Source organism: Pogona vitticeps, chromosome 4, assembly GCF_051106095.1.
Source record: "Pogona vitticeps strain Pit_001003342236 chromosome 4, PviZW2.1, whole genome shotgun sequence".
In the NCBI taxonomy this organism is placed as follows: Eukaryota; Metazoa; Chordata; class Lepidosauria; order Squamata; family Agamidae; genus Pogona; species Pogona vitticeps.
The window spans coordinates 153,684,155-153,699,875 of NC_135786.1; the positions used below are offsets into that span (position 1 = coordinate 153,684,155).

The following is a 15,721-nucleotide window of genomic DNA, read 5'->3' on the forward strand; positions in this document are numbered from 1 at the left end:
GCATTGTTTAAAATTAGGGAACACAACATGCGAACCTGGATAAATCTGCTTTGCATACTCCCGCCTCCTGCCAACATGTGTGCTGCACAGGCCAACCAGATGACAAAGAGAGCAAGACTCCTGTACTGTACTGTTAACATTTGCTTAGAAGCAGAAGTTCCAGACAGTGCAACTTTTAATGCAAGTTATATATGCCTGACTGTCCTCCCCTCCTCTCAAGACCTATAAAGGTGCAGGAACCTTGTCCTTGTTTTCATCTGGTCACCATAGTGCTGTGTAGCTCTGCCTCTTGCCATCCATCGTTCATACTATGGTTGCTGGTGGCTTGGACACCTGGGCATTTAATAGCTGTACAGGGGGAAGGCTTCCCATGTGATTCTGAAGTTTTTCATTTGCATTAGCTCAGTGGTTTAGGTACCTGGCTGGGGAGCCAGAGCTTGGGAGTTTGATTCCCCCACTGTGCCTCCTTGGCAGGGGCTGGAATCAATGATCTGCAAAGTCTCTTCCAGCTCTGTAGTTCTAAGATGATGGTGACGTTTACTATTATCTTGCAGGACGTTTGGGGGAATAAAGGGTACATAGCTTAGATAGGTTGTATCACGTTGCATTTACTAACTTTAAGAAACGCTTAGAGTATGGTTCTCATGGGACTGATTTAAAAAAAAAGGGGGGGGGAGGGAATTCCATAAACCTGAAGTCAAACGAGGATCAGCTCATAACTAGGACATCAAGATCAGAAGATGGAGGCTGCTGATGCCTCTAAGACTAGAATCCGGCAGATGCTGAGATGATCTCATCTAAACCAAGGCATCATTTCTGAGAACACCTACATCATTTGGTTTTCACTTCGTCTCGTTTTCTTTATCCAATTACTTCCTCAATCTCTTCCAAGCCAATTGATTCGGAATTGCATTTTTTTCGCTCTCTCTTGTTTTTAGTTCTTCACGTGGAACTCGGCCCTTTTGTTTCTTCTTTTACTTGTTGACAATTACTATGGTCCTCAGTGATGCTGTTATGCTAATTGGGTTTCCATGTCTCATGCTCCATCTTTCATTTCTTGTTCTTTATTAAACTGCCGGCCTGCAGTTAATAAAGCTGCTGTACCTAATGATCCTGCTATCTTTTATCGTTCCTCTTGTTTTGCACTTATTGAAACATGGATTCTCCCATTTAGATGCTGCTACTTCTGCTGTTTTTTCATGCAGAAATGCTTTTTCACCCCCTCCACTCTCCTCAACCAATCAATGCAGGGGATATGACTGGGGTGTTATTTCTCATTGTCTCCCCCTCCCATTTGTAAGGTATTTTTGCTGGTTTTTCTTGGGGTGGGGGAATAGTACAAATCAGGCTCTCCCCCTCCTCCACTTTCAATCTATGCTTGTCTGGCATTTGTGATCTGTTGGGTCTCTTTCTTTATACAATACTGAATACTAGACACCCCCTTTTCTCTTCATATTCTGTTCTTATAATAAAAACTTTAATAATTACCTTGATTCCCATGCACCATCTCAAGTCCAATAGCTTTTTAAACCTTTTAGCTCTTTTAGCTTGTGTCTTCTAATTCTTGTTCTGATTCTTTCACTCACAAAATTCTACTGCAACTATCGCTCTTCTTTTTTAATGCAGCTTTCTTGGTTAAACACTAGGATCACCATCCTGTTATTCTGTTTGGGGATTCATTGTTAAATCCAGCTTTTTTTTTTATTTAGCTCAGTGGTTTAGGCATCTGGCTGTGGAGCCAGAGTTTGGGAGCATGATCCCCCACTGATAGGGGCTGGACTCAACGATCCATAGGGTCCCTTCCAGCTCTGCAATTCTAAGATTGTTATTATTATTACTCAAAAAATACCAGACACAGTCAATCAAAATTATATGCTATTCCTAGTATTTCCGGGTTTTGTAGCTCTGATGGTGTTATTTCTGAGATCTACAAACTGCTTACAGTATAATACTGTGTGGAGTTTTTTGATATTGTTCCCAAAGCCCCGATGACTACAAGGATCACTAAAGTGTGTTTCATCCACAAGTGAGATGTTTTGATTGCATGGTCTCTGTATTTTGTTAGTTCCCCCCCCCCCCCAATTCTTTATTTTCAACTCTGGCATCCCCTGGAATTGCAACGTCAATGATCCAGACATTTCTTCGTTTTATTACTACTATGTCTGGTGTATTATGTTCAAGGTATCTTATCTGTTTGGATCTGGAAATCCCACAAGATCTTGACTTAGTCATTTTCTGACGCCTTCTCTACCTGATGTTCCCATGGGTTTTTGGAGACTGGCAAATTATACTTTTTGCATAATGACCAGGGAGCTAATTTTACCACTCTATCATCTCTAATTTGGTAATCTGTTTGTGCCATCTTTGTACATCTGCAGATGAAATGTGACAGAGTTTCATCTTTTTCTTGGCAGAGCCAACATTTGCTGTTAGCACGAATTCTTTGAATCTGTGCAATCTTTGGGCACTGCTGTTGTTGTTTGTTTTCCTGGGTTATGCTATCATATGGTTTTTTGCCTTGCTAAACATTTTTCTTCCCTAGTTATGGGTTCCAGTTCTATTTTCCATTTTTCTGCTGGTATTCCACAGGTTCCTGTTCTTGCCTTATTTTTCTGTATTGGTTAGGGGATTCTGTGGCCTATAGCTCCCCCAAAAAGTAACTTCTTCATGCTCTGACTGAGACAGAACTCTGTATTTTGTATGTGCCAGCAGTTCCATTCCAGTCTCTAATACTTTAGCCCTCTCTGCTTTCCAGTCCCGGCTACTGAACTTCCTAACAAAAGCGGTTTGCAACCTGGAAAAAAAACATACATTCAAAGTAGCATCTGATAGCACTGAGTTCTACTAGGAGAAGTGAATATCAACCCAGTGAAGTAATGTGGACAAAATTCTGCAGACTTCATAGTACCGGTATCTTACCTATCAATGCTTCAAAGCAGTTGGCCATTGCGTGGCGCAGATCTGATTCTCGGCAAAGATCAGGCCCGTGAGCATAAAGCATAAATCGATCCAGCTCCAGCTTCTACAAAACACCAAGACAGTTTTTGTAAAATAAAGGATGCATCCATGCTGTGGAGAGATACAGGAACAAATGTTTCTAGGGTATCATCATATTAGGGGGGTTATTGGCAATGCATTCAGCGCTGAAGGTCAAACTGGAAACACATCATGAGCTGAAGAGCCATAACTAATTACCTATTTACTTGCACATAATTATTATAATTTGCATGACATTCTGATGAATGTAGTGGATATTGAACTACAGTTGGTATGAATCCCACAGTACTCATACATTTAAAATGTTATTCTCAGGAGTACAAAAGGAGAGTCGGTCTTTCCTAATGTGTCTATTATGCAGACAGGGGCTGAAATAGGATAAATACTGGCATTTTTCAGTCTTACCTCCTTGGTTCTGGTCTCTTAACCCTAATGCAGGTACTCTCTATATGTACTGGGAATAGCATTACACCATGCTCGGAAAAATTACTTTTTAAGGCTACAGCTTCCAGAATTCCTGAGAAAACATGCCTAATGGCTGAGCCAGCTGGGGAGGGTGGGATTCTGGGGATTACAGTCACAAACCCTAATGTCTCCGAGTTCCAGGACTGCATCACCTTAACTTCTACAACCAGCATTCTCATCCTGTTCTCAGAATCTATGGAAAGGTGTGCTTTAAACATTATGAATAAACAGTGGGTTAGTTTGTGTGAACCTAACATGTAGGTGTCCCTCTTAGGACTAGTCACACACATGCTGATTTTGATAAGTGATGGCTTGGCCCAGACTGGTGCCTATAGATAGATGCAAACTTGAATATCAATATGCAGATGCCAGCTAGGGAAAGGATGAGCTGCTATGATCCTGTCCACAATGGGACTAGAAAACTTTGTTAATCCAAACCCCATTGCTTGTCAGGATAAAAAGATCTCAGATCTACTCCCAAGTTCACTCTTATAGCGGTGATCCTGTGTTTAACCTGAGAGTGTTCAGATCTATGTCTTGTCCGCTTAAGTCGCAAGAGACTTAAAAAAAAAAACCACCCACACCCACGTGTTGCTTCTACTGAATCTACATGATCTGGCATTAAAAAAATATGTATTCCATTCAAATTCTGACATCCATTCATTTGCTGTTAAACTTCCATTCATAGGACAAGTTACGACTGCAATTTAAAGCACAGATGGTGGAAAGAAACAGGAGACCCTCTCCATGGAAAAGGTTTCTGGCAAAGAAAACTGTTCTCCTAGCTCCAGTGCAGACACTAGCAAAACCATGGCTTCCAAGCTGGAAGCCAACACTGTGATCTCATGCTGCCTTCCCCAATACAGAGACATTCCGTCCTTTGTTCCCAGCACAAACAATGGTTTAGCATTCTTAAGCATACCACTGCTGAGTTATCCATGGTCCCACTGGAAACTCTGACCTCCTTATAACTATAAGTGTTTTGAAACAAATCTGCATGTCATATGAGAGAATCTAATTTGCATTAACCAAACTACTATGTACACATGTAACATGAAACCATGGATAGTGCCAGGAAAAAAAGGAAGAAAATCTCTCAAGAGAAATGGGCATGGACACACCAAGGTGAATTCCCAAATATGGAAGTTATTTTCTTGGAGTACTGCATGGCTGGGGGATTCTAGGAACTGTACTGACAAGTAAGTACCAGTTACAGTGGTGCCTCGCTTAATGAGTGCACCGTTTAGCGACGAATCCGCATAGCGATGCTTAGATAGGCCAAAAATCGCATTGCGATGATCTGATTGGTAAGCGTTTCGCTTACCGATCTTCGCATTGCGATGTTAGGGAAACAGCTGATCGGCGGTTCCAAAATGGCCACCGGGTGCAGAAAATGGTCGCCCACTCCGTTTTCGCGCCCTGCCCTCGCTTACTGAGGTGGCGAAAATGGCGGCCGAATGGGGAATCTTCGCTTACCGGTGAGTTTTCGCCCCATAGGAACGCATTAAACGGAGTTTAATGCGTTCCTATGGGGCTTTCAGTTCCGTTTAGCGATGTTTCCGGATAGCGATGTTAATTCTGGAACGGATTAATGTCGCTATGCAGGGCACCACTGTAGTTCCTGATTTGCAAATTATGGATGGCAAGAGGACAGAGTTCGTTATCTCATAGGGAGGCCAAAGAAGGAAATTGTGTGTAGAAAGGTGTAGGACATGAAATGTTGCTAGATTATATGTTTTTGTTTTGCTGAAGAATAAGAAATGGAAGAAAAACAGCACAGCAAGAAAACTAAGGAAGGAAATAAGCAAAATGTAAGCAACAGTGTGCTGCTTCCATAAATAGGCTCTAACAATTTTATTTGCTTCAGCACTAAGGACACACAACAAATTCCAAGTATATACCTCCAAGTTCAGGAGAGAAAAGTAGGTATATGCTACCCCACAGCTCCACCTAGCTTTCATTTTTCCTCCAGATGTAGGCTGTTTACATCAGTGAATCTCTTTCAAGCCTTAAATGAGGTATTAAGTAATACATGCTAATTCTGTGGTGGAAAAAAACACATCCCAGAGTTATTAGACTCCTCCTTTTATGTATTCATTCCATTTGGCAGAAAGGCACTGAAAAATTGTAAAAGCCAGACGCAGGATGGAGTAGAGATTTGTGTATTTCCCAATATGCATCACAAGAGGTGCACATAAGCAGAGTTCATTCTGGACCCTGGACAGGTTCGTACTGACCAGTGTCTCATTTATTTCTTTTTTCATCCCTCAGGAGTATATTTAATCAGCAAGAGTAGAAAACTAAAACATTAAAGACCCAAGGGTCTTTAAAAGAAAAACTAGCTCATTTCAATTTAGGAAACAATTCGGAAAACAACACTGAATTATCACTGAGACGTTTGTGGAACAAAGAAAATAACCTGTTAAATTTAACTGCAAATAAAGATGGAGACAAACTACATTGGAGAACGAGCACTTGGGCTGAACATTAATGATCTAAATGTTACTTTGGCTTCACTATTATTTACCCTGGCCTTCTATATACGTATCAGAGAGTTCTGGGGCCACTTCTGTTTTTGTACTTTTCCTTGCATCATTTTTTGGTAGGAAGAATATATTTATAGCTTTAGAGACCAGAAACAAAAAATAATACATTATAACATACACGTCTTTTTTAGAAAGAACATACACAATTTTAAGTGGGGAACCATGTATATAGAATAATTTGTTTTCACTCGACTCTATTAATGTTTTCAAAGCCAAGTAGAATAATACCACCATGCCATGTATTAGGGGTTTATCCTGCCGTTTTATTTCCAGAGTCCATCTATTTGCCAAATGACAAATGTATTCACCAGACAACAACATTTAAAAATATATTTTAAAATACATTTCATTTCTATTTGGCAACTGGAAGCCTGTGGGAACTCCACGGCTGCTGCAGAAAGGTTGCCAGCATAATCACCAAATCAAATGACCCACTGCTGGAAGAAAAAACTGACCACAATTTGAGATCACGAGTGTGAGCCAGGAATAACAGTCCAAGCTCCTGGCCTCCTTTGGCTGTTGCCTTAGCTTTCTCTCCTCTAACATCACCTACTTCTTGGATGATATATGCCTTACCCTGAAAACTCCTGACAACAAACAAGATTCTGCTGGGGAAGCTGGGGTGGGGTACTGGCAAACTTTATCCAAACAAAGGGACTAGACATGTTTGCATGCTGTTGTAAATTAAGAGACTTCCATTCTGCCTCTCCGTATTCTGTCCTAACAGTAGCTTCTTGCCCACAAAACAAGTTAAACATCAGGACAATCAAGTGCTGAGGGACACCCGTTTCTTTTGAAACAACCCAATTTCTCATGACATACTCAGTCAAAGGTTTTGCTGTAGTGTAGCATATACAGTTGTGCCTCGCTTAACGAGCGCTTCATTTAACGACGAATTTGCTTAGCGATGGCTTTTTCGGAGCGATCTTGAACTGCGTTTAACGATGTTCCCTATGGGCAATTTTCGCATAGCGATGTTTGGGACCATGCTTCGCATAGCAATGACAGTTTGGGTCCCCCAGTTTCGCTTAACAATGGTTTTGACAGCCTCATGTTGGCTGTTTTTTATATGTTTAAAAATGTTTAAAAATGCTTAGAATGCTTGAAATCATAAGTGCACTTAATAAACCCTTTGTTAAACTAATTTGACTTTGTTCCGACTCTTTTTAAATTTGTTGTAATTCCCCCCCCATTGAGATGCATTGAATAGGTTTCAATGCATTTCAATTGGGGAACCGTGTTTCGCTTAGCGATGTTTCCTATGGCAATTTTCGCTTAAGGACGGCAATCCGTTCCCATTGGAATGGATTATCTGGTTTTCAATGCATTTCTATGGGAAACCGCGTTTCGCTTAGCAATGTTTTCCCATAGCGATGATTTTTTTGGAACCAATTAAAATTGTTAAGCGAGGCACCACTGTAAAGCACAGACTGATCATCTTCTGAAATTCTTTGGTGAGCTCTAGTAGCTAGCAGATATTTGCAATATGATCTCAATTGTCTCTTCCTTTTCAGAATCCAGTGTGAACCTCAGACATTTCATGCTCTATATAAAGTAAAAGACTTGCAACACACTGGGCAACTTTCTTTGCATGGAAAATTAACACAATGGTCCTATAATTGCTGCATCTCCTTTTTGCAGGATTGTAAAGGATAAGGTTTGACCAAACTCCGGGAGGCAATGGAAGACAGGAGGGCCTGGCGTGCTGTGGTCCATGGTGTCATGAAGAGTCGGAAACAATTTAACGATGAAACAACAACAATGGATATGGATATTTTCCAGCCTGTGGGCCATTGCTTTATTTTCCCTATTTGCAGAACCAAATGTTGAAAAATTTGACCTAGGGGACAGAAATGAAGCTGGAGAACAACTCATAGAGTTCTGTGAAGCCAACAATCAGTTTATTGCAAATGAATGCTTCAAGCAACCAAATAGTTAGGTTACCTACCTGTAACCATGGTTCTTCTAATGGACCTCTGTGAATTCACACAAATGGGTTTATCCTGCGCCTGCACAGGATGTTCGGAAGATTCTAGAGCTGAGGAAAAAAAGAGACAATTAGTTCCCCACCCTGGCAGGGTATGAGCTCCGCCTCCTCACCCTTCCTTTCAGTTCCCTAGTCCGCCGTTACCGTATGGAGTAGATAGTGAGAACGGTACCGTGACGGACAGCGGGGAGGAAGGGAGGGATGTGTGAATTCACAGAGGTCAACTAGAAGAACCATGGTTACAGGTAGGTAACCTAACTTTCTTCATAGTGGCCTCTATGAATGCACACAAATGGTTGATTAGCAAGCTCACTCACCAGATGGAGGGCCGTCATGGTAACAGAGATGACAGGATCGCCCTTCCAAATGCGGCATCATTCTTGGCTCTGACATCAAGGCAGTAGTGCTTGGCAAATGTCAGAGGGTTGGACCAAGTAGCCGCTTTGCAGATGTTCTGTATCTGAATGCCTCAATGTAGAGTGGTCGATGTAGAGACAGCTCAGGTAGAGTGTGCTTTGAGATGGTCTGGTACCGGCTTGCCTGCAAGTTGATATGCCAACTGTATCGACTGCACTATCCATCTTGATATTGTCTGTGGAGAGGCAGGTGCACCCTTGTTGGTGCCATGATAGCACAAGAAGAGATGTGGGGAACGTCTAAAGGTCTTGGTCCTGTGAAGGTAGAAGGCAATGGCTCTTCTCACATCCAAAGTATGGAGCTTACGCTCAATCGGTGTGGATGGAGATGGGAACAGGGACGGAAGTATGATGGGTTGGTTTACGTGGAATTCCAACACCACCTTGGGTAGGACACATCCAAGTACAGAGTGACTTTCTCAGGGTGCATCTGGAGATAGGGAGAGTCCAATCTGAGAGCAGCCAGCTCACTGGCTCTCCTAGCTGAGGTAATTGCCACGAGGAATGCCGTCTTGAGAGTAACTTTTCATCACAGGTTGCCATCGGTTCGAATGGTGGCTTTGTGAGCGCCTCAAGAACGAGCTGAAGCAACCACTGAGGTACAATTTTCTGTGATGGGGGGGTGATTATTCTTTAAGCCCCTGAGGAACCTCTTGAGCATAGGGTGGGGAAAAAAGTTTAGCGGAGCTAGATCCGAGGGGTTGGTGAGCTACTATTACTGAGATGTAACAGCCCCGCAGCATCGAAGGGAAGATCTTCGATTTTGGTCTTGGTATCATCTAGGAAGTTTGCTGCCCTAAGCCAGGCATGTCGTCTGAGTGCTATTGAGGTAAGCAAAGATTTGGAGGCGGTGTCAGTGGTATGCTTTGCATGCCTGTCTTTGCTGCTTTGTGAGGGTATTTGCCTCTGCATAAGTATTGAGAGCTTCGGTCTTTAATGGTTCCAAAAGGGTTTGAAACGTGGGGAGAATTCTGTCCCACAGATGTTTTTGGTAAGCGCCCATTGCAGCCTGGTAGTTTAAAATTCTAATGAGTAATGCCGTCAATGAGTAAAGTTTTTTTTCCCAAAGGAGTTGATTTTTCTGCCTTCCTTATTAAGAAGGTGTGGTAGAAGACCTGCTGCGAGACTTGTATTGAGTAGCCTCTGTGAGCAAAGCCAGTTTCCTAAGAAACTGTTCTGCCACGGGACAGAGAGGATTCTGAGTGAGAGACTCCTTTAACAGGCAAAACCGGGTCCAACAATTTTACCCTAGGGCAGTCCTTTCACTCATGCACCAAGTCTGACCCGATTTCTTTGAGAACCAAGATATACACGTGAGTTCTAGGGAATCTAATTCTCCTAGTACCCAGGAATATTTTGGACCCAAGGTAGCGTTACTTTTCCGTGGCCTTGTAAAGAATAACTATTTAGGTAAATCAAATAACCAACTGTAGCATTTGCTCTATTCAAGAAGCCAAAATCCAGATACTAAGCATACTGTATTTTGTTTTATTAGAAAAATAAAGTTCTGAAAGAATAAAGTTTATGCAAAGCAAGGCATCTATGTACATTTCCATCTCATCCAGTTAGATCAGAAACTGGACTCCTCTAGAAGAAACAAAAATAACAAAGTTCTAACTAATAACATTGGGAAAGGCAAGCTCCCCCTCTATGTCAGTAAAAATCTACATCTTAAAATAATACTGTAAATCCCATTGTCCATAGTCCAATCAAGAACATACCCATCTTCTGGAAAATCCAAGATCCATCAGTCCAATAAGGAAGATCCTCTGCTAAAATCCATCAAACAGAAATAAGTCCTTTCTGTGTCTTTCAACCGTCATCCATGTTCACTTTCTCTCCCCTTCTGCAACTTACTCCTGTCTTCTTCTTCACAGCTAACAACCAATCAGGGGTAAGGAAAAAAATAACTTGTCCCACCCCATCTTCTCATGAGACTCAAGTTGTTATCATTCATACTGGAATGTTATGACTTCGCTCCCTCTGTACCAGGCCACCGTTACTAGGTAACGAGATAACAGGTCAGCCTGACCAATTTCTGTGAAGCAAAACTGCCTTTTGGAATTTTCCACTTTCAAGCACACAGAGACCAAAATGGATTCTTTTATGCTAACTTCATAACTACATATTCCATCAGTAAATCACTTTCTAGCTTTCATAACCAAATTCATCACAGCCTCGACCATAATGGAGTTAGGTATTGGATGTTTGACCAGAAAATCCGAATCTGATCCATCAGTTTTGTAGTGATGTTTAATCTTTTGTGGGATTTGGAGAGTTGAAGGCGACCAATCCCAAGAGTTTTTAACCAGAGTAAGGAGGGGGCGTCCTGTCCTGCTCCATATCATGGAAGACTAAGTCGATTCTTGTTGTGGAATCTGTGCATCAAGTTTCAGTGTCTTAGCCATGTGCAAAATAAGGCGACTGCGGAAGATCTCCAGTGGCACCGCATCAGGAGCTTCAGATTCGTCAGATGAGGATGAGTTGACGCCATGAGATGACTGAGAAGTCGATGGTGGTGGTCTTGGTACCGAGGCTGTCAGTATAGGGTCAGCATCTGATTGGATAGATACAGAGAAAGGTTCCATATCATAGTCGTGAGGACCGGAGTAAAGCATGGTAGTCTGTATTGAGGAGCGGCTCCTGTGAAGCTTGAGTTGTTTAGGAGGTCTGGAGGGCATCGGCATCATCAATCTCTTTCGGGATGGTGCAGCTTGGGGGATGGAAACATCCCCTTGGTATTGCAATGAAGTCAGATGCAGGAATATTGTACGGAAGGGTACCAGGGTGGTGGCGGGTAACCCGACCCGCTGTATTGATCATGGTAGCCATAGCCTTGGTATGGATAGGGATGATATCAGTCAGGATATGGATGACCATACTGAGGTAAACCCTCTGGATGGTAATATTGCTCTTCAAGCCTGGAAGGCTGGTATGGAGAGGCATGTTTGCATTTCTCTTTTCTTTTCCTAGGCGTGCATGGTGCAGACTCCCGTTCCGATTCAGTCTTGGTATCTGCTCGCCCTGAGGATCGAGGGCTGAAAGGGGCTATGGCCAGGCTGGACGGTGCAACAGCCCCAAATTGGCCCGAACTCTGAGACATGCTCAGAATGTCATGAGCTTGTTGGGCTGGAGGTATGGCACGTTCCTCCCTGTCGGAAAGCCCACTATCTTCCCTCGAAAAATCCTGCACTGGCATAGGAGGCATGGAAAGAGGAGCAGTAGCTGGTTTGGCTAATTCCTTTTGCCTCTTAGGCTTCTCCTTGTCCTTCCTCTTATTTGCAGGATCAACAGACCGCGGTTGAGCCTTGGTGGAAGCTGGCTTAGGCGGTTTTTTCGAGTTCTTGGATTTAGCAGGTAAAGAAATTGTGCTGGATAAGGACTGGTCAATAGGGCTAGTAGCTGATTTATCAGCCTCCTGGCGAGGAGGGTTTGAAGAAGGAAGTGTTGTAACCTCCATAGTAGGATTCAGAGATTTCTCGTAGAGAAAATATCTCAGTCGTTGGAGTCGTAGCTTAATAACCTGCTTGGAAAAATTCCTGCACGCGGTGCATGACTGGGTGTAATGGGATTCCCCCAGACAAAATAAACAGAGGTTGTGCCCATTTGTAAGAGGAATTTGTCTGAGACAAACAGAGCACTTCTTAAAGCCCTGAGGGGCCATAAAACAAAAAGAAAATAAAAGGAGGGGAGAGATAATAGAATGCGAAAAAGGAGAAAACTGGAGGTTCTATCATTGAACAACAAACTAGAATAATAGAAAAATACAAAAAAGGTTCAAAAAGATAGATTTAGCAACGCTAAAATCACTTTCCTTTGCGCTTTAGTTCCTAACGTCCTACTCGAATGGTGGAAAAGAGGAACTGAAAGGAAGGTTGAGTAGGCGGAGCTCATACCCTGCAGGAGGGGGGGAACTAATTGTCTCTTTTTTTCCTCAGCTCTAGAATCTTCTGAACATCCTGTGGAGATGCAGGATAAACCCATTTGTGTGCATTCACAGAGGCCACTACGAAGAACCATGGCTGTACACATAGACATTACCAAACAGTCAACAGAGAAATCAAACAGACTATGTAATTGGAAAATGGAGATGGAGAAGCTGTGTTCTCTCCGACAACATGAAACCATGAATGGACTGTGGTACTTATCATGAAGTATTTATATCCAACACTAAAGCTGAAAAAGAACACTAAAAGACTTGTAGTGCCAAAATATAATTTAACATTTTTGATTAATTTAAAGTCTGCATAAGGAGCAGAACTGCATTACTAAATTCAACTAACTATGAACCAGAAGAACTGTGGATTGAAAGCAGAGACATTATTAGGGAAGAATGCAAAAAAGACCATTCCTGTAATAAAACAAAACGAGGAAAGAAAAATCTAGGTAAGAAAAAAAATTGTAAAGTACAGGCAAGAAGTGAAAGTAAAAGGTGACAGAAATAGGGTCAGAATCCTGTATGCAGCTTTCAGTGACTATCACACAGAAAAAAGAGAGAAAATTATTACAATAACCAATGTGAAGAAATAAAGGAGAACAAAAAAGGGGGAAAACCCAGAAATCTCTTCCTGAAGATCCAAGAAATCAAAGGGAAGTTTAAACCTAGATTACGAATGCTGAATGACCCAACAGGGAAGCACATGATCTGACCAAGACTGAATAAAGAGAAGTTGGAAAAAAACATACTGAAGACCTATACAGAATAGATGAAAGGATGACAGACTCCTTTGAAGAGGAATCCTATGATGAAGAACCTGCAGTTCTAGAAAGTGAAGTGAAATCTGCTTTGAAAGCACTGGGAAGAAATAATTCACCAAGAATAGACTGAATACTGATAGAATTATTTTAAGCCACAGAGATGGAATCTTTCATACTCCTAACAACAATATGCAAACAAACATGGAAAACAAAACAATGACCCATAAACATGAAATGTGTTAATCCTAAAGCCATGAAAACTGGGCCTTCCCACAAATGAAGATGATGTCTGAATTTGGCCCAGTGTCAACCTCGAAGGCTTGTCAAATTTGAGTAACTAAGGGAAAGTATTGCAGAAGAATCAAAACGTATGATTCCCTGATTCTTTTTGGTTTTTTTAAGATAGCTGTGCTCCCTCTCAGAAGGCAACAACCAAAGGCAGAGTTGAAGAAATTTGAAAACAACAACAACAACAACAACAACAACAACAACAACAACAACAACAACCCACAACTCTCTGTATGGCTATGAGTAATGGATGGAAGTTTACAACCTCAGCCTGAAAGACTGAATCCTAAATTTAGGAAAGTGTGAAATGCTATTGCCCTAAGAGCTTTTCTAGCTAAACCAGAGGAATAAATCTTAAGCAGAAAGGGGGGGGGGCAAAATTCACAGACAACCAGACAGCAAGAAAATGGAAACCTGACTGTGTTATATTAACAGCTTGGAAAGCACTGAGAGAATGATGACCCCAACATGAAAGTTTGTTCAGCTTCATTGGGAAGAAAAAGGACGACATGTGGGCAGAAGGTGACTGGGATGATTAAAAGGGAGGGAGAAGGACTTTGAGGACCTCAAGAAATGTAAGGGAGAATCAATGCACAATGCATCTTTGGGAACATAAGTGGCACTGCTTAAAGGAAAGTAAATTGAAAGATCAATCCCTATCCCTCTGGGCAGTAAGCAAGCCACTTTTGTTTCTTCAGTAGCATCTAGCACACCAGTAAATCTTCCAGTAGTTTAAATACAAGGCAAACACTGCCTTGTGGTTCTATTTAGAAGCAATGCTGATGATGAAACCATTTTTAATGTATGAAACTACAGAATGTAGATGAGTGGGTAGGATGCTGAGGGCTCCTATGCATGCCTAAAGGAGGAGTGTCTTTTTTATCTCCAGAGCAACCCCTTTGTTGTGCATCAAACATCACAAGAGAGGCCCCTTGAGCTTTTTGAACTGGCTTTCCGTTAAGCACAAATTCACACTACTCTTTTTGAATAGTGATCGAGAACTATCAAGGTGATGTGCAAATGCATGGGGGCAGGCACACACCCATCCTTGGCCGCTTTGATCCAGAAACCCAAAAGGGCACATGCGCCCTTTGATCCAAAAAACCAAAAGGGTTTCATCCAGCTTGTGCGTGCAGGCATCTGCTCATACTACAGGGCTTTCCCTTCCTCTCCACCTCCCTTTAACTCCCACTGACCCTAAAATCTCCTCAGAAGGGTCACCAAATCTATCAGCATGCAGATTGGGTCTCACAGAGGACTTGGGGAGGGTCTTTTTTCCTGCTAGCAAAGTCCTCTCCTCTAGCAGTAAGCAACCCTGGATACAATCCACACAAAACTTTGCAACCCAACAGGCAGAAATTTCCTTTGAAACATTAAATTTTTTTCTTATGTGGAAAATACATGCTGGGAAAGTTTCACTTACTCAGTCCCTAGTAAGTCTTTATAAAATTGTTGACAGAGTGATAGGAACACTAATGTACAAAGGTGAAAAAACATATAAAACCCATGGTATACAGACTGAAACTATCAGGTTTTTTTAATGTCCCAACTGAACTTACATACTTGCTTAATTTATAAAACCAGCAAAATGACTCGCTCCCTTTGCTGCTGACAATCTCTCAATTTTTTAAAAAAGTGGCAGTGGACACGACCTTAGGACCTGATGATAATTACAAACACTGGCTTTAGTGTAAACAGGGACTTCCTGAATGTTCCCTCCGAAGCCTGAAGCATTTTTTTGCTGTCACTGTGCTGTGGCTGAAAGATATGGACTCAAATCCTGTTGCTTAGTGTAGCAAATCACAGTAGAGGAGGCCTACTGAATCAGTGGAGATTTGGTGAGTTCCACTGGTTGAAACAGGTCCACTCTAGTTGTAATCTACTATGTTAAAGTAAGTCACAGGCAGAGTAGGGTCATTCATTTAAAATCAATGGAAAAGAAGAAGAAAGTCTCTCACCAAACCTCAACTGATTCAGTGGAATTTACTACACTAAGCAACAGAATTTTGGCAGTTGTGTCAAGACAAGAATATGTGGCCCTCCAGATGTCATTTGACGGCAATTCCCATCAGGCATTCTCAACAGATGGACAACCAAACCGCGCCAATCACCATCTAGTGAGCCCCTTCCAGTTACTGCAAGGACTTGTTTCTTCATTCTTTCTCTCTCTCTCCCTCAGTCACCCTAAACAAACTTAAATCTCTGCACTGACTGGGATGCTGCTTCTCAAATTATGCTATAGGGTCACTGCCTGAGCATTACTTCTAAAGAGGGAACTCTCAGAAACTCTGCTGCATGTGACGAATCTGTGATGTGGCCACAGC

The 15,721-nt window shown here is 42.0% G+C and overlaps 1 protein-coding gene across 2 annotated transcripts in view; it reads right to left on the bottom strand.

Annotated features, from left to right (window-relative positions):
• DROSHA (drosha ribonuclease III) overlaps window positions 1-15,721 on the bottom strand; it is a 125,644-nt gene that overhangs the window by 53,756 nt on the left and 56,167 nt on the right. For both annotated transcript variants that reach the window (XM_020786675.3, XM_020786674.3), the window contains exon 22: window positions 2,920-3,022. In XM_020786675.3, coding sequence (XP_020642334.3) covers window positions 2,920-3,022 — 103 coding nt within the window. The remainder of the gene's footprint in view (window positions 1-2,919; window positions 3,023-15,721) is intronic.